The following is a 20,290-nucleotide window of genomic DNA, read 5'->3' on the forward strand; positions in this document are numbered from 1 at the left end:
TTACTTTGCATGAATAGTATATGCATATTATGAATTTTTTTCTTATAATTATTAAAAACGAATATTCTGCGTAAACACGCAACTTTATTATTTAATATGCACGTTAGCTTAATAAATAATTAAAATTATCTGTTATAGACGCAACAGACTTCTATCCTATCAATAGTTGTTGAATGTATCTCAGTTTAAATATATGAATATTAACTTGAATAAAAATCCTTGTAATATATTTGTCGAATAAACACCTCTTGATATATACGAACATACCACACACACACCCAACAATATCGTATTAATGAAATCTGGAATCAATTTATGAGTATTTAATTTCCAAAATTGGTTTTCCATTTTTCTTATACGATGCAAAATTGTCTTATATTTTAATTTGATAATATCTGCATTCTATTGTAACTACATATAAATATTCTTCTGCAAATCTGAAATTCATGATAAGAAAAACGTTAACTAACGATGAAACCAATAAAAATTAATAGGATTCATCTACTTCGTAGTTACCTTGCAAATCATCGGTATGAGCTATTATCTCAAAAAATATTGATATATTGGAGAATGATATATTGAAATGAAAAGGTTTGGATATGAATGAATTTATTAATTGAATAAGATTTTTAATTTGGTTTTAGGATGATCTTGCAAAGACCTGTTAAGGTCATCAAAAAAATCTTAAATGAAAACACCAGTTTCTTAAACGAAAATATCAATAGCCGAAATCATGATATTTCCATAGTACTGTAATAAAATATTTTTTCGTTACTCATTTTTCTATTTATAAGATTTTACAGTAACACCGGCATTAATATTACAAACGACGTTCGAACATAGAAGTTGCACAATCGATTTTTCTACATAGCGGCCCGTCAACATTGATTTAGGCATGAAAGTAATGAGTTAGTATCATTTTGGAAATATATTCTATTCAACTACAAAAATATAAGATATTATATGAGGGATTCCGTATATGACATTGATCGGTCTTTTCAAACACGTGTTTAATATGCTGATATTTTCTGAGATTTGTTTTTTTGATGAATTTATGAGAATCTTTTGGACTGTTTCGGAATTTTATCCACTTACTATATAAAAGAATTTTTTTTGTCATCATCGCCTTTTTCTAACACTTATCTTATGCATATTTTATCTTACATACATGTTTCTCTTTCTCTTTCTCTCTCTCTCTCTCTCTCTCTCTCTCTCTCTCTCTCTCTCTCTCTTTTCTGTCTCTCTCTATCACTCTTATACTTACATCTTTCTCACCCGCTCCATCATTACCTCAATCTTTCTTTTTTTCCCTCTTTGTTTCTCACTTTTTCATTCTACCAATGATCGATTAGATTTGGATGATGTTGCGCACATACTTCTAGCAAAACTTCATTAATTCATCAGGTTACTTCTTAACGATTTCTTTAATTGACCATTAAAAAGAAAAGTATATAAACAAGACGAAATTCTTTTTTACAGACGGATTCTGTTGTATCGGTCACAATAAATATAAAATAATGTTATGGGCCATATACTTTTTAAAAAAACGTTTTTATGGAGATTTTATATTATAAATTTATCGTCAAACGCATCGAATATAGTAGCTTTAACGTAACATTCATTCTTAACAAAATTTCTTCAATTGTTTTTGACTGATCTATTTTAATAATAAATCTTCTTATCAAAGCAGCTATTATTACCTTCGTTTCTTGCATAACGAATATTTGACCTAAAAAAATAAAATCAATGTTTATATGCATTTTATATAACTTTATGGAATGCAATTTCAATAAAGTGCGAGAAAGCACATCAGTTCTTTTACTTCGGCAATATCGACCATCGAGTGTCGAGCGAATGAACAGATGAAAGTTTGTGTGGTCCATTACGATATAAATAAATTGAGAGTTGTTCACCGTTGAACTGTACGACATTGAACGTGTAATTAAAAAATAATTTTTTAAAGGTACGTTAAACACTTCCTACCGTATGCAAGTATTTTCATTTCTTATACTATAGGTAGATAAAGTTTTAACCTGTCAAGATATTGATACTGGAGGATTTGGCGATAGACGTAATGGTATCGCTGATACTATTTATACATTATTTGGACTTGCTACATTATTGTTAATGCATACTGATTATCCATTGAATGAAGTAGATCCGATTTATTGTTTACCACAATATATAGTAAATCGTTTAGGACTGTAGTAACACGAGAGGACATAAGATTCCATACGTATATACATTATACAATTTAGAAATAAGTTTAAATTATGAAACATTTAATTATATTACATTTATGTATTACAAATCATAATGGAATATGAAATATAATATTTTGTGTACGATATTATCTTTTCTCTTTCCTATAGAATAATAAATTTTATTCAAAGAAAAGAGAAATGAAGTAGATTATTAATAAAACGAGTTTATGTCATGAATTATACAATATTTGTCCGATTTTGGTTAACAAAGACTCATTCGAAAGATAAGGTTATTTTACACGAGATTATTTCATCAGATTTTTGGAAAATGTTTTATTCTTTGCAAAAATCATGTGTGATAATAAATAATTTTCCAGAGTAGTTTTATTATACTTATCTAAATCTTTCAAGTGCATGCACTACTTATTTGGGATTGATCGCTTCCATAATTAAATGGATAGATTTAAGCATATTCTGTTTTAGTAGTTTAAAATAATATATTATTATCTTTTATTATCTGTGCGAACACTAAAATGGTTTTCTATAATTATCAAATATATGTACTTGTTAATAAAAAATTATAGTTATTTTATCCCGTCACCTGCTCAAAAAATAAAACGAAGGAAAATTAAACAGATCCTACAGTGACAGACTTTTCTCACACCTAATAAAAGAGTTATCTTAATATAGAATGATGGCAAAACAAGAATTTACATCAACGATTTATGGTATGAAGTAAACTACTTAACCGAAGGTCACCAAAAAAATCTTCAGTACAGGTTGGTGGTTAAATAGGGATCTACTTTGCTGACTGTTGATAAAGTAAGTATCTAATTAACCATTAGTCAGTAGCAAAGGGCTGTGATTACGACCATCGTTCAAAAGGAGACTTCTTGGTTGTTGATTGATACTTTATCATCAATCGATAACGAATAACTGTTTCATCATTACTCTATTATAAAAAAAAAAAAAAAAGAGATCTACTTCATCGAGAATCGGTAAATAATAATCTTCATTAGTGACCCCTGGTATAACGGGTAACCATTATACAGATTGTCGGTTAACGGCAGGCATTTAATTAGAGACATTTTTGCGATTATTAGAACGGCCAGTGATGACTGTCGATTTCCGCGAAATATCACTCAACGCGTAATAATCAACGCGTAATTAATGGAAGAACACAATTCCTTGGAAGGATCCTGTAGAGATCATAAGATAAATGCGCGCTAAAATTTACTTCGTGATTTTAATCTGTAACGATGTATTTCATGTAATTTAATAATTTATAACGATGTATTGAGATGAAAAGGTTGCGATATACGTGTTTCATTCTTGTGATAGCTGCCTCCGAGTGAGGAGGCATGAACAGCGTTGCTACTAACACTTGATTATCTTAATATATTGCAGGCGGGTTAAATATCAGCCACCTAAAGCCTGAATGCCTTTCTCACTTGCTTGTCTCTAAAAAATTCAAGTGAGAAAGCGCAGGTAAAGGAAAGTAATGATGTTTATTGATTGTAAGCGTGTTAGGATAGTTCATATATACATGTATATATAACAATATTGTATTAGTGGAATCTGGAATCAGCCTATGAAGATATAATTTCCGAATTTGGTTTTCCATTTTTCTGATAAATTGTAGAATTATCTTATGCTTCAGTTCGCTTATTAACGCAAATTCGATTAAATAAACGAAAAAGGCGTTGCATTCTGTTTATTGAATGAACTTTAGCACGACGATAATATCGTATCATCGATCATACAAAATGTGCAAAAAAGATGGTTCAATTTGAATGAAAACATTAAAAAAGGTTATATAGACATTAAAGATAACTGAAATATGTGAGACAATGCAAAATGAACGATTATCAGTACAACTTGAACAAAAAACCAATAATTTATGTGATGCGGCAAAGTATCAATCGTTACATTCATTCACTGGTTAACTTATCAATTAATTATTAATTATATCAAATCATATCAAATAATGAGATCTTGGTGAATGGTTTCGCTCTTATAGACTTTCTGCGTATTTATTTTAGCTACATATTATCTATTATTACGCACAAAATTCGTTATTATTAATAGAAATATAAAATATAAAAAATATTCAATAGAAGAATAAAAATTTTAAAATATATGATTATGCTTATAAAACTGAAAACTTTCTTATAACGTAGTTATGTCCAATATTACTATCTACGATTCTAGTTCTATAATTTAGAAGCATTTTTTTATTACAACCGGTTTTAAACTGATAGCCCTCTGCGTGCCATTGAGCCATAGCAATTAATAAAAAACTTGAGGTGATTTTCAAATCATTCGATGGACAAGCCTTCCAGAATGTTTTAATGGCAGTTTCATATAATTAATATGGGTAAAAGAATTAATAAAAATATATGATTTGTTTTTTAAATTCTTTATTCAAATTTTTCCATTTATTAATGTTATATTTGTTAACAATGCGCTCTGATCAATAAAAGAAGCTATCGAATAAAGCAATCGGAAGGAGAAATCACTTATGTCACGAACGAGAAAGAATGACAAGGAGAAAGGGAGAATGGTTGATGATAGGAAAAAGTGGTAGTGAAAGAAGGAAAGAGAAGAGAAGAGAGAGAAAGAGAGAGAGAGAGAGAGAGAGAGAGAGAGAGAGAGAGAGAGAGAGAACGAAGATGTGCGTATCCAAGTATGTGGATTCCATTTGTTAAATAGTCGACTAGAATTTTGGATTTGGATATACGTATTACGAGTGCAACATGTAACGCTATTTGTTACTTTTGCTCGTTTCCTTTTATTGATTTTCTTTTATCATAAATATTCCAACAAGGAAAAAGGATAATTTTTGAAAATTAAAAAGTTTTAATTGTATTCCCTACCGGTATTGTATCGTATCTTAATAAAGTCAACTTTTTATTTTTCTAATATTTTAACGATTGACAATTTTGGTTTCAACCCAGTAAATGGTTTATTTCGCAATATGTTATGAAACTACGCACTGTTTATGCCGCAATGCTGTCGTTATTTTTGAAATGGTAATAGAGTTGATTTTATATCGTTCCTGCGAACAAGCTCTATGATCTCAGAGATTGATGATATCAGAGATCAGTAAGTAAGGCCAGAATAATTTGATTAGTACAATCGAAGAATTTATAGTTTACTGAAGTATATTCAAGTAAATTCAATAAATATCTCACGAAAAGATATAAATTTATATATGTTTAACGTGTAAATAAAAATATATTTTCTTAATAAACATTTATATAACAGTTTAAGAAAAGTCCTCAAAGTAATATGACGTAACAGTATATATGATATTAGCATTGTGACAATTACTTTTTTGTATTTTTGTGAATAATTCATTACAACGAATATACGTGAGAAAAAAGACATCGTATAGGAATACTATCGTTTCTCTACACTGTATATAATATAAAATTATAATAATGGAAATTGTTAATAATAATATTACTCTATTCATTTCCAAAATTCTTTTTACGATAAAAATAATGGTATTCGAACTTATTTGCTATTGTAGATATATGGTATTAGCTTTACTCATATCGAACTGTGCGTACACAAATATAACGATGCTATAATTTAAATACATTAGTCAATATAAATAATTCTGTTATTTATATCTAAAAAATATTGCGTACAAGTGACATTGTTTATTAACTTCATTTACTTTTATCAACTAAAATTCATCTCGTTCTAGTTCGATGAAAATTAAGTTATGAAAAATAATCTATCTAATAGTATTTAGACCAATCAAAAAGTAAGATCGAATATTCATGATATTCATAAAATTCAAAGTTTCTACTTTAAAGTAGATTGATTGATAAACAGTCTTGTAGATAAGACAAAAAAATTTTAATTTATTTAAAGAAATAAGTAAAACTAGCTAGGATGAATGAATTAATTTTAATTAAAGACGCAATGCATAGAATTTTCATCCGATACGCAACAGGATTAATTGCAAGAAAATATTGACAGTGATGTGAAATTTACGCACCATAAACGAAAAATGACCTTTGATAAGTATAAAATTTTAGTAATTTTCAACAAATTTATTACTACTTGACTGATGAGATCACAGAGAGCATATTTAATGCATCAGTGTATTTTTGGCAATCTATGTTAATCATTACCGGACCTATATTTTTCTACATATATTTTTAATATTTTTAATAACAGCATTTATTAGAAATATATATATATATATATATATATATATATATATATATATATATACACACACATATTACATATATAATGTGTGTGTGTGTGTGCGTACTATAAATAATATATACCGAAGAACTTTCAATTCGACATCGCTTTGAACAATCAATTTAGAAATGAATTTATCGAAATCAAGAATTTGGACACAATTTGAATCACGTAAATTGACGGAAGTTAAGAAAAACTACATTTCCAAAAAAATATCTGTCCAAAAAAATCTTTGTCATTTATTATTGTAAATATTTACATTTTACTATTCAAAATAAAACGATAATCATGTTATTACCTATCCATAAAAAAGAAATCTCATTTTTTATTTATTCATTACTTCTAACACCAACTAAAGAGATCGTTAAGAAGAAAACTGATGAATTAATAAAATGCTTCTATAAGAATCATTTCGAATTATTTTTCTTACATTAGTTATTTATATCGATTCGACGTATTACAGGTTGTAATTCAACAGATTTATGCAATAATGAATCCTTGTCTACTTACTATTATAATAATATTGTTATCTTACGCATCCTTTTCCTTTCTCTCAAAAATCGGTGTGAAGACGAATTGCACAACAAAACTATTGCAAATCATAAACATCCAGGACGACTAATTTATCTCATTTTAATAATTCTATCGACGCGTTATACATTATATATTGTATTTACTAATCGTTAAAATAAAATACTTTTAATAACAGAAAAAGATCATACATAAGGACACAAAAACAAGAAGAAAAATAAAATGATAAAAATGGAAAGATATCGGTCATCCTATGTAACCTAAATACATACACAGAGTGTTCAAACGAAAAGTGTCCACTAGGATTATTATAAAATCTAATGACCTTTTCAAAAAACATCAGATCTGGTCAATATTGGTCCTGATCATAATCAATTCATTTTTCTTTAGTCTAACTCCCAAGGGAATGACAACCACCTGAAAAATCTTAAATAGCAAAAAGAGCCGAGAGGCAAATCATTTGAAATCAGAGTCGTATCATTTTCTTCATTTTAAGTCGATAGATATTGAAGAAATGCGATTTTAAGCTTCTGGTTGATAACAACTTTTATTTTATTAAATGTTAAAAAGGTTCAAATGTTAATAAAACTAATTCTTATTTTGTTCCTAACGACTGGACAAATCATACACGTTAAATTGAACCTTCAGCTGACTCTTTAATTCATACTTCCTTCAAACATTTGAGAATACAATCCGGCAATCATCTATTCGCTTACTTCTTTTAATTCGAAAAAAATAATTGTCGAATTCGCTGATGAAAATTTTCTCAGCGTTTAATGCTATAGATATTATAACGATGACTTACGTATTCAGTGATCGAACTTTTATTCATAATATGATAAATAATTAGTTAATGAAAAACCTGACAATAAATTTAATCACTTTTTAGTTCCAATCGTTCAATTTATCGCCAAATAAAAATTTCAAATAAGCCAATGCTTTGGTTTACGCTTCCTACTATCGTTATTGTAGATATCAATCTCTCGAACCTTCGATGATGCTATAGCATGTGGACTTTTTGTTCTTTTCCATAAAAAGCTTGGAAACTGAAAATACAGAAACTTTAACTGATGGATCCCTAAGATGATTATTTTCTTTTTCAGATATCCACATATTTGCACTGCTCGACGATACATTTACTTACCGAAGCGTCTACTGCTAAATTGATCCATTGAATAGATAAACGTACGTGTGAGGATAAATTGCCATAGCAAGATTGATACAAGAACGTGGTCGACATCTTATCCTTCTTTCATCAACGATCATTCTTCTACCACCATGAAACAAACCAATTTCCACATTCAATTACCAGAAAATATGTTCCGTATGATAGATAAAACAAAATTCCATGACAGTTAATCAATATGAGCTATCTTATCATTGGTTTCCGCACAATCTTCAGTGACATTTTCTTTAAGCATCATTTGTAATAAACTGCTTTTCTCCTCTTCTACGATTGTTATAAGGCTAGCAAATTCGATAAATAAATTTACTCTGTCTTCATCTGTATGTTCTTCAATATCCTTTCAGATGATTCCGATGATCTCTTGGATAGTTCTCTTGCTTTTCTCAATCTTCGCATACATAATGAATCTTTCGGTAGAGAATATAATGAATCTTTCGACGAGAAACCATCGATTAACTGACGAATACATATTATCGAATAATATCCCTGAACCTTAAGATATTTTTCTTTTCTATTTTCATACAAATAATAATCGTTCTTATTCAATGAAAATCTAGTAGTCATGGAGGATTGAACAGTTTGTTGAGGCATGATCTTATCGTGGCGACATTCTTGTTCAGGATCTAATAATTACCAGCGAGAACAGAATCGAGATGAAAATACAGATTCTTGGTATATACCAATTGAAAGCCAATCCAAACTATTGCACAATGGAATATTCCTTTGTTGCGTTCATTTCCTTAGCATAGTAATAATCCAGTGCATAATGATACATTTCTGGATCGACGTCATCATCTTTTATTCTTAAATGAAGTAACAGATTGCTGAGCATCAATGGTTGGCCAATTCTGGAACGTTGTACATTATATTAGTCATACATTGACATAATTTGAAAGTAAAGAAAAAATACACTTTTGATGCAAATATTTCATTTAATAATAATAATAATAAAGTCATTATCATCTCATATTTTCTTACCAGGAATGAAAGAAAAAACTTGCGGTTTACAAAAATCATAACAGAATTATTTATTTGATGGAATATTTATTAAATTCTATTTTGCTTCCTGATAAACTGTATACCAATACTATAATATTATCAATTAACAGAATACTTCTTTTAAAATATTTTGTCAATTCTCTGATTGACGATTGTGACTCAGATCCGTTATTATTCTTTCTAAAAATCTTCTGTCCTTCCCACATTTTAACAATATGGTCTTCCAGACTTTATTTTTATCCTCTTTCAATGATAAATATAGTATATTCCCTTGTAAGACACTGCTTCATACCAAGTAAAAACGTCTTATTAAATGTCGATCTGAAATAAAATGTATTTTGGATATAATAATAGCTAATAAAAATAATTGTTAAGAATAAGTAGTACTATTAATAAAACCAATTAATTACAACGAATAATATAACGGAAAGGTTCCAGTATCAACTTCTTCAAGTTATTATGCTTTACTTTAAAAATAATTTGATCCACTTTATTTCTTGACGCGTTAAAATCTTTCAATTAAACTCATATTTAGAGGTTAGTTTTTAATTTCTACAAACGAATATCATTTAATAAACTTTCAACGTGCTAATTTTGGTTTCAAGGCCGAAAATTTATTGAAAGATTCATTAAATGAATGGCATAAATAATGCATAATATGACATATAAGAAGCAATTAGTACCTTAACTAAAGACTTTGTAAGAATACGCCATTCGACAAATATAAAAAGAAATACTAACCTTAAAAACCTATCTCATCTTTCTCAAGAGCGTGCGTGATTGCGGCGACAAGTATGGACAAAATATCAACTACAAGTGAAAACGACTGTCCCCACCATGCATCCAATAATTGTATAAGCTTGCATTGGTCATAACATATCAATGGGTTTCGTTTGGGTGGAGTAGGTAATATTAGTTAAAAATGTGTCCTCATATTTTTCAGTCTCTCATATGTAGATCTTTTTTACATGGTCATAGAGGTCTCACAGTGATCCGAATTAAATACGATGTTGATACACATTTGTCTCAAAATTGCATAAAGAATAATAAATATAATTGATACATATAATAATTAGTATATAAATATACGATAAAAAATAAGATTTTGTGGAATATTTTGTCAAAAATAATTGATGAAGACTTATATATTATATTATTTTAATATACATTAAAACATGAATTCATTTTCGCACTACTTATGAGCGTTATCTTTTCACGTGGTTTCCCTTTCACGGTTATTCCACTATATACTATTTCAACTGTACTTCTACTGCTACTACTACTACTGATTATATAATAATAAAAATATTTCGTACATTATTTTATATTATAATAGTAAAAGCAATGATAACACGTTGCTATTTCAAAATACTTGATTGAACGTCGTAAGCGTGTTAATCGCTAATAAAATATACGCCGAATTACGAATCGGAAGATAACAAACTTTACGGGAATAAACTATTTCGGACGGAGAACACACATAGTAAATATATATATATATATTCTTTTATTTTTTCTTCCTCTTATTATTATATTTTTATATTATGTATATTTATGTATATTATGTATATTATATAGATATATTTATATGTACACATATAATTAATTTGCCATTTATAAGATTTGACTTTTACGGTAACATTGGCATTAATATTACAAGCGGTGTTCGAATATAGAAGTTGCACGGTTGATTATTCTACATAACGGCCCATCTACTTTGATTTGAGCAATAGAGTAGCGAGTTCGTATCATTTTGGAAATATCTTCTATTTACCTACAAGAATATGAGATATTAAATGTGGAATTTCATATATGACATTGACCGGTCTTTTCGAACACGCTTTTAATATACCGATATTTTCTTATATAAGATAATCTTTTTGACTCTTTCAGAATTTTATCCACTTATTTTGTAAGAGACATTTATCTTTGTCTTCGTCGCCTTCTAGCATTTATCTTTTACATAATATATTTTCTACATATTTCTCTTTCTCTCCCTCTCTCTCTTCCTCTAACTTTCTCGTTCTTCCCTGATATACCGCTATACTTTTTTTCACTCTTCTACGTGTCTCACCTACGTGTTCATGTATGTGTACATCAATCAGTAGACATTACTATGATTCGTTTGCATTGATTTTGATAGTAAAATTAACGGCTAATTCCGATTCTATGAACGTGATACGAAATTTACGTTAAATAAAATATGATCGTTAGTGAATATCCAAAGTGAACTAGTACCTAAGTTTCGGTTACTTTATAGTAAAAAACGCAATTACGAAGCAAATATATGAATATTTGCTAATTTTCCATTATCAATGTTTAGAGTACTCAATTGAGTATCAAAGATGTATATTTACGTGCCCTTGCTTCAGTCGTATCATTATGAAAAAATATAGACTGGAAAAAGTTGCGAAAGCGTAAACAATATTTCATAGCCATGTCAAAGTGACGAAAAGGATTACGCCGAACAATCCTATGATTTGCATGATTTTCATATATTTCAATCCGATATTGGTTTCGATTGATGACGCACTTATTGAATTCTTTCATTAAATCTTCTAATAGAATCACTTATTAGATCAAGTATTTAATAAACACGAATATCCAATAAAAAAATCTAGATGATGATCGATGCATTGGGCTTGTGCCAAATGTATAATGTAAAATATTATTTTCAATGTAATGGTCAGTTTGTAGGAATGTCTGTTTCGGCAAATAAAAAAATTTAATCTGCTGCTATGAGTGTGAGAGAGAAATAGAATGAGGGAGATATGAAATAAGAAGAAGAAGAAGCAATGATACCATGATAATTAAATATGCAATTACCGACGATTGCAACAAATCATATCGAATAGTTTCTCTTTTCGTGGATTTTGTTTATTGCAGTATAGCTTTCACACAAATGGCAGCTGTAATCGATCTATCAGAAGCTTAATACGCGGCTGTTTCATTCAGGATTTACCGACCCGTCCAGTTCAAAGAATTATATAATTTAATTGTTCACAAAATTTAACCACTATCTAATAACGAATGCTTAGCATTCTATCTCTTTTTTTATTGCGATGATCGAAATACTGAAATAGCATATGCGGAATTATTTTAGAAAACATAAAAATCATGTTGACCAATTTATCTGATTTTAATTATGGTATACATACGTTCTATATTTTAATGAATTGTATGTAGAATGCAACATAAAACGATAATTATTTCCTATAATTCTTTAAACTGGACGGACCGATAAATCCTAAATGAAATAGTTGCGTATTAAGCTTCTGATAGATTGATTACAGTAGCCATTTGCGACAGTCAATTGTTGACATAGAAGGTTCATTATATAAGTCATTTTTAAGGCTTCCTCCGACTTTTGCCCGAAGAGTGTTGTGGCAACCTGAAATTCTTGAATTTAATCACGATCCGATCAAATCATTACCGTATGAATTTGTCTATTTTTTTTCGATTCGTTTCGTTAACTGGACTATTTGTAATTATATTTTTCCATACTAAAAGTATTTTGTCGACATAAATTTTGGTAAATATTATAATATAATATAAATGAATATTATAATTATAGCAACATCTAAAATGTGGTTAGATCCAAAAAAAAGATATAGTGATCATATTACCTATGTGTTTCAATAAAAAAATTTATGTATTCGACCTGAGTGTTCTGATTTGAGAGAGAGAGAGAAACAAAGAAAGAGAGAAATAATACAAAAATTCAGAATTATTTTAATTCAAGACAAGTTTCCACGAATAATAGGCACTACTCTCATTGCCAGAATCCCTGACAAGGAAAACAACTAGATATCAATCATTGATACATAATTGTAATTATTTTGATATTCTGGTCATTTGTACATCTTTTTTTTTTATTATTCTTATTTCATCACTCTCTCTCTCTCTCTCTCTCTCACTCTCTCCCTCTCCCTCGCTCTCTCTCTCTCTCTTCCTTGCTCTCTCCCTCTCCCACGCTCTCTCTCTCTCCCTCGTTCACTCCCTCTCCCTCGCTCTCTCCCTCGCCTCTCTTTTTCTCTCTCTCTCTCTCTCTCAGTTTCACTCTCTCTATCATTCCCACTACCTCACTCAATCGCTTCATCATCACCTAAGTCTTTCTCTTTCTCCCTCTTTATCTCACTCTATTCTTCGATTGCGCGATTAGAGTTGTATAACGTTGCGCATATTTTTACTGAGATTTTAATGAGATTCATTAATTCATCAGATTTCTGCTTAATGACTTTTTTAACCGGCGGTTAAAAAGTAAGATATGTAAACATGACGAAATCTTTTTTATAAACGAATTTAGTTGTATCGTTCACAATAAATATGAAATAACCTTGTGGAACGTATACTTCTTAAAAAAAGTCTTTATGGAGATATTTTAATATAAATTTACCAACAATAACATCAAATGTAGTATTATAAGGTTGAAATATCAGCTCGTACTAATACTTTAAGGCTTGCTTCAATTTCTGCCCGAAGAGTGAATTAAAATATATAATCCATGGTAAACGCGGCTTCTACAATTTATGGCATATAATTTATATAATATACATATAAATACAAGAAAATTCAAGGCATATAATTTGTATAATATATAAATATAAATATAAGAAATAAATGAAAACTGGTCCATTGCAATATACATAAATTGAGAGTTATTCACCGTTAAACTGTACAGCATTGAATGTATAATTAAAAAATAATTTTTTAAAGGTACGTTGCATTTCTCCTACCGTGACCAGTGATGACGGACAATTTGCATAGAGAATATTTTCTTAATTCTACATGTAATTATTATATATAGTTTTTCATATATATTGTTATTATTTCCAAAATCAGTGTTATAACTATGTATATAAAAAATATATTTATGAATGAAAATAGAAAATAATTGCTTTTTTCATAATGAACGTTTTAATTATTGTTTATTACGCCAAAATTAGAAATTAAAGTAGAAATATATATTCAAATATCAAGCTAACAGAAAAGATGATTTTCATAGCATATTCGTATAATTTATAATATATTCTCTATTCTAATAAAGAATTAATTAACAATCGGTTTATAAAACAATATTCAGTTACAGCATTTTTTGTGAAAGTAAGAGGAGGCGACAAGGAGGATATAATTCATTTTTGGATCCCCTCCTATTTCCTCCTCGCCTAATTGAATAAGAATTTTCTTACGTAAGCACTGATCACGTGAGCATAGTCCGTACTGCGTATAAATATCCCTCGTTGTCATCTTCCGTCCTCACTTTCCATTAAGACACGAGGATAGTAAGAGTTGTACTGTGTAAGCGGAGTGTTTGTAAATCACAAAAATTATTGCTACAATCATTAAACTACTTTTATTTTAATTAAATTATTTCTATAGCTTTCAATAGCTGCAAATCATTATAAAATTCACTGCAATATTAACTATTATTACAATAATACTAGTTGAATTATTCTATAATATATTACAATATATTTTAAATAAATTACACCAATATAATACGATCAAGAGTATACCGGTTCCGAAATCATACCCAATAATTGGAAATGCTCATTTGTTTCTTGGCGATAACGAAGGTATATTTGTAATTGATATATTTTATATTTAAACGCTTTACCCAGTTTTCATTTATAATTTCTTTTTTTTAGATTTAATAGCTCAACTTTCAAACATAGATATAATACTCCAATATTTCATAAATATTGGTTGAAATTATGAATCATTGTGACGTATATGGCTAGGAACGAAATTACTTGTAATCGTACATAATCCAAAATACATCAAGGTAAGATCTATTAATTATATTTTAATCATTCGTAGTAAATTTATATTTTTTTCTTTACTTTTCTAGGAGGTATTAAATAATCCAAATATTAATGAGAAGAGCGAGGAATATAAATGACATGAATATATGGAATCGATTATCGGCAGTGGATTGTTTTCTGCTTTAGGTAAAGTATACATATTTTACATTGTTTAACCCTTTCGCTCCGGAGCGCTTGCGCCACAATGTGGTCGCTGTGAACGAACCGCATTACTGAGTAGTTGATACTGAAGTACAGAATACTACAAAGTAATTAGAAATCGTTTCTTATTCTCTAAATTTTACAATGACATTTATTATATTCAGTAATATCATCTTACTTTCTAAAATATAAAAATGTATAATTAAAATTTATTTTTTTTTAATATTTTATTATAATGTTCATGTAATATTTTTAATACAACGAAATTACTAAAGTATTTAAAGCCGAACATAAATCATGTCTCCTCTCACTCGCGAAAAATATTCTCTTAAATTTTCTTTTCCCCATGTTTTGATAATGGGTCTAAAAAATTAAATATTTTAAAACTCAACATATTATCACAAAAGCAGAAATTGAATATTTATGGTATATATTCGTCGCTGGCAATGTTCTAAAGAAGACTGAAACTGTGAATCGTTAAAACGAAACACAATATCGTTTTGTCGTTAGTGTTTTATTTCATGATAGTTAATTGCTTTTAAGGCATGCAGCGTTGACAGATACTCGATTAACAAAAGTATCTCATGTAAAGTATGAAATCAAAGTATATATGGTATGAACGTATATGTACGCTCTTCGTACCCGAGCGCCCACTTTTTCAGAGCGTATATATATGCTTTTCGTACATGAATGGTCATTCTTCGAAGGCGTATATATACGCCCGTCGGAGCGAAAGGGTTAATATTGTGTAATTATTTATATTACGAATTATATATAGATACATATATATATTCATTCGAATATTAACTTATGCAAAATTAAAAGATAAAATATTTTTTCTTCTGGATAGATATATACAAATTAATGTATTATAAAAAAGTGTAGCGAATCTTCTCTCGCTCTTCCTCTCATTTTCTTTTTAAAGAGAAAAATAAATAAAAAATATAAATTAAGTCTTGCTTTCCTTACAATTTGCAGCAAAATTGTGGAATTATCATAGAAAAATATTAAATGAAGTCTTTCTTAAAAAATATCTAATGTTCCATATGGATGTATTCGTTAATCATTTTGTCGCTTTAATGGAAAAATTGGAAACTTTAGTTGGAGAAGAAATAGACGTTTGCCATGACGCCTTTCGTTGTACATTGGACATAATATATGGTAATATTTCGAAATTTCTAAACGTTTATAAAACTTATATTCATTTCTATGAATTTATAATATTTTTGTTACATTGCTTATTCAAAGATTGTCTGCATCAAACTCCACTAAATTCGCAGACCGATGAGAATTACAAACTAGATGAATTTATTCTTTGATAATATTATTGAATTTTATACTATATCAAATACTTTATTTTTCATTTATAATTCGTGTTTTGTTTCCTTCCTCAGTTTGATGGATATAGCTGCGCGAAGGATATTCAAAACATGGTTACATCCGAATATAATTTTTTGTAATACTGCTATGGGGAGGAAATTTCAAACATGTTCATCCTACCTGAATAACGTTACAAGGAATGTATATTTAAAAGATATATTTCGTTAATTCATCTTATTTCTTTTTAACAATTTAAAATTTAAGTATTATGTTGTCTTTATTAATATATATCATTTTTTGTTTGGAAAGACAATCAAAGAGAAAAAGTAATCTAGGTTAAGAAGCGTAATTAAACAAGATTTGGTTAGGTCTTACTTTGATATATTCCGGATTATGTACGATTACAAGTAATTTCGTTCCTAGTCATATACGCCACAATGATTCATAATTTCAACCAATATTTATGAAATGTTGCACTATTATATATATAAAAAGAATTATAAATGAAAACTAGGTAAATCTTCGTTATCGTCAAGAAACAAATGAGCATTTCCAATCATTGGGTATGCTTTCGAAACCGGTATACTCTTGATCGTATTATATTGGTGTAATTTATTTAAAATGTATTGTAATATATTATAGAATAATTCAACTAGTATTATTGTAATAATAGTTAATATTGCAGTGAATTTTATGATGATTTGCAGCTATTGAAAGCTATAGAAATAATTTAATTAGAATAAATGTAGTCTAATGATTGTAGTAATAATTTTTGTAATTTACAAACACTCCGCTTACATAGTACAACTCTTATTATCCTTGTGTCTTAATAGAAAGTGAGGACGGAAAATGACAACGAAGAATATTTATATAATACGCAGTACGGACTACGTTCACATAATCAGAGTTTACATAAGAAAATTTTTATTCGATTAGGCGAGAAGGAAATAGGAGGGGATCCAAAAATGAATTATCTCCTCCTTGTCGCCTCCTCTTACTTTCACAAAAAATGCTATAACTGAATATTATTTTATAAACCGATTGTTAATTAATTTTTTATTAGAATAGAGAATATATTATAAATTATACGAATATGCTATGAAAATCATCTTTTCTGTTAGCTTGATATTTGAATATATATTTCTACTTTAATTTCTAATTTTGGCGTAATAAACAATAATTAAAACGTTCATTATGAAAAAAGCAATTATTTTCTATTTTCATTCATAAATATATTTTTTATATACATAGTTATAACACTGATTTTGGAAATAATAACAATATATATGAAAAACTATATATAATAATTACATGTAGAATTAAGAAAATATTCTCTATGCAAATTGTCCGTCATCACTGGTCACGGTAGGAGAAATGCAACGTACCTTTAAAAAATTATTTTTTAATTACACGTTTAATACCGTACAGTTCAACGGTGAACAACTTTCAATTTATTTATATCGCAATGGACCACATAAACTTTCATCTGTTCATTCGCTCGACACTCGATGGTCGATATTGCCGAAGTAAAACAACTTTCTCGCACTCATATCTAGTGTTTTATATATTATGTAATCGTGCGTTTTTCTCTTTCAATCGTTCATTATAGCTTTCTGTCATACACATGTACATTTTTTCAAAGTACGGACCAATGAACTTCGTCTAATCCAAGACCGCTTGGAAGTCACACGTGAACTAATACTCATTCTGATCGCTATCATAGTTTATATTTATTTCTTATATTTATATTTATATATTATACAAATTATATGCTATAAATTGTAGAAGCCGCATGTACCATGGATTTTATATTCTAAAATTAATAAATAGCAATGCTAGAAATGAAGATAATAATTTGCACTTTGTTAATAACTTACATCATTAAAATAAATCAGTTAGTAATAGTTGAAAAAATTCTGATAAAAATGAATGTTATGTTAAAGCCGGCTAGATCTGTAAGACTAAATTTTGGAAGAAGGATTAAATTGTATAATATATATAAATGTAATAAATATATAATTAACATATTATGTTTTTATACGTAATAAATTCCGTACGTGATAGCAGATCTATAGCAGATATAAATTATGAATTGTACAATCTAGGAACTGTAAAAAAAACTGTCTCGTGCTATTTTATATAAAAAACTCATGCAATATTATATAATAAGTAATCAAAGGATGAAGACCTTGATGATCATTCTTACTGTTAATTTCTAAATTCTTATAAATTAGTTTTTCTAGAAATTAGTAAAACTTCAGTAATGCATTTTTATAGATTTTCTTGTACATGTTCGATATTTGATACCAAATAACCCTTATTCTACGTATAACATGTCGTCGGGCAATGTATTAATTTTCATTTAATGAAATTTGAAATATTGGAATGAGTGAAGAGTAACGATGTAAACGATCATTCGTGGAAACAGCAATACGAGCATTCAATTCGTACTGTTCATTATCCCTAGTTTTACAATGGTTTACGTCAATAATGAGAACAGACGTATTTTTTGGTCAATTTTGATAAACAAGGATCCATTTTAAAGGAGAAAATTTAAGGTAGAACTCACTTTTCCGAATTTTTGAAAAAGCTTGAAATTATCTTTGAAAAAAATGATCTTTTTTCGAGAATAGTTCATGCAGAAATATGAAGCTTTTTCAAAAATTTCAAACAGTGGGATCCTAGATTAAACCTTCATTTCCAAAATGAGGCTTTGATTAAGAAATATGTTTATCATTGTTCAATTGCTGTTTTTGACATTTTTTACAAAGAAAAAATGTTGTACACTGTTGTCCCTGTGAAATCTGCGGCAAAAAAGAAGAAGTTCGTGTCTGCACTACTGATTTTCATATCTACACTAGAATTATTTGTTTCGGCTTAGTAAACGACTGATCGCTTGTATGTTTGCGTAAACTGATAATACTAAGATTTTCTGAATGCTAAGAAATACGTTTTACGATGCTCTCACGGAGAAACAATGGACATTTTCATGAACTTTGAACAAATGATTTTACAGCGAAAATAAGAAAATGCATGTCCAATCGTTTATGTCAATGGATCAGAATTTTTAAGATATTGTTAAATTTTAGAAAATTTTGTAGTTCCTTTTATATTTTATAAATTAAAAACATTTTAAAAGAGTTTTTATAAGCAATATGTAGAACGTTGACAAACATCTAGATTAGTCATTCTGGAATCGTAGATTCTCTGAGGCTGAATGATTTCGTTCTTTCTTTTTCAATTTTTGTTGTATCGATGTAAAAGAAAATAATCGACAAATTTATTCTTTGATTTTTTTTTTATTTGATACTTTAATAGGACGTTCCTATTCAATATCTTATATTTACTTCCCCCCATTAAGAGTTGATGTGAGTAACATGTAATCTATGTTGAATAGGACGTAATAGCATTAATATTTTGTTTGATGACCAATGCATATAAAATATATACATTTGTTAATTGATTTTCCAAAAATAATAATAATTAGTGATAGATAAAAGATCAAAGTACGAGTTCGTTTCCACATTATCTACAGGGTTTATCTCTCAGCGTTATTTTTTTATGGATTTCTCTGTCTTTGTATCATTACTATTACTACTACTATTATTATAATAATACATAATATAAAATATAATATACATAATATACATAATATAATATACATAAATATACTATATAAAATATACATAATATAAATATAAATATATGTATACATATAAATTATGTATATTATATATGTGTACATATAAATATATGTATATAATATACATAATATACATAAATATACATAATATAAAAATATAATAATAAGAGGAAGAAAAAATAAAAGAATATATATATATATATTTACTATGTGT

The 20,290-nt window shown here is 28.2% G+C and overlaps 2 protein-coding genes across 5 annotated transcripts; one reads left to right on the plus strand and one right to left on the minus strand.

Annotated features, from left to right (window-relative positions):
* Nucleotides 1-4,643: 4,643 nt before the first annotated feature.
* On the minus strand, nt 4,644-10,600 carry LOC118450881 (uncharacterized). Of its 4 annotated transcripts, none has more exons than XM_085663323.1 (5): nt 9,889-10,600; nt 9,127-9,468; nt 8,456-8,996; nt 8,107-8,232; nt 4,644-8,008 (listed from the first exon to the last, which is right to left on the minus strand). In XM_085663323.1, the coding sequence occupies exons 3-4, from the start codon at nt 8,737-8,739 to the stop codon at nt 8,121-8,123; spliced, it is 396 nt and encodes a 131-aa protein (XP_085519449.1). In that variant the 5' UTR covers nt 8,740-8,996; nt 9,127-9,468; nt 9,889-10,600; the 3' UTR covers nt 4,644-8,008; nt 8,107-8,120. The 4 variants fall into 4 exon arrangements, with proteins under 4 accessions (XP_085519449.1, XP_085519452.1, XP_085519450.1 ...); XM_085663326.1 differs by lacking the exon at nt 9,889-10,600 and adding an exon at nt 9,831-9,885; XM_085663324.1 differs by lacking the exon at nt 9,889-10,600 and adding an exon at nt 9,558-9,759.
* Nucleotides 10,601-14,795: 4,195 nt separating this feature from the next.
* On the plus strand, nt 14,796-20,010 carry LOC118449108 (cytochrome P450 4C1-like). Its single transcript, XM_085663411.1, has 4 exons — nt 14,796-14,932; nt 14,999-15,098; nt 16,092-16,274; nt 16,508-20,010. Exons 2-4 carry the CDS (start codon nt 15,059-15,061, stop codon nt 16,510-16,512), a joined length of 228 nt encoding a protein of 75 aa, XP_085519537.1. The 5' UTR covers nt 14,796-14,932; nt 14,999-15,058; the 3' UTR covers nt 16,513-20,010.
* The last annotated feature ends 280 nt before the right edge of the window (nt 20,011-20,290 follow it).

The sequence above is a fragment of the Vespa mandarinia genome, chromosome 21, assembly GCF_050613455.1.
Source record: "Vespa mandarinia isolate Hongniang chromosome 21, ASM5061345v1, whole genome shotgun sequence".
Classification (NCBI taxonomy): domain Eukaryota; kingdom Metazoa; phylum Arthropoda; class Insecta; order Hymenoptera; family Vespidae; genus Vespa; species Vespa mandarinia.

What these genes read in the sequence shown, in the direction of transcription:
- LOC118450881 (XM_085663323.1), bottom strand. Translation starts at nt 8,739, where the DNA reads ATGCCTCAACAAACTGTTCAATCCTCCATGACTACTAGATTTTCATTG. An exon ending in AACATACAGATGAAGACAGA is followed by an intron (nt 8,233 to 8,455) that starts GTAAATTTATTT and finishes TCATGGTGGTAG; the next exon opens with AAGAATGATCGTTGATGAAA.
- LOC118449108 (XM_085663411.1), top strand. Translation starts at nt 15,059, where the DNA reads ATGGAATCGATTATCGGCAGTGGATTGTTTTCTGCTTTAG. An exon ending in TGGATTGTTTTCTGCTTTAG is followed by an intron (nt 15,099 to 16,091) that starts GTAAAGTATACA and finishes TACAATTTGCAG; the next exon opens with CAAAATTGTGGAATTATCAT.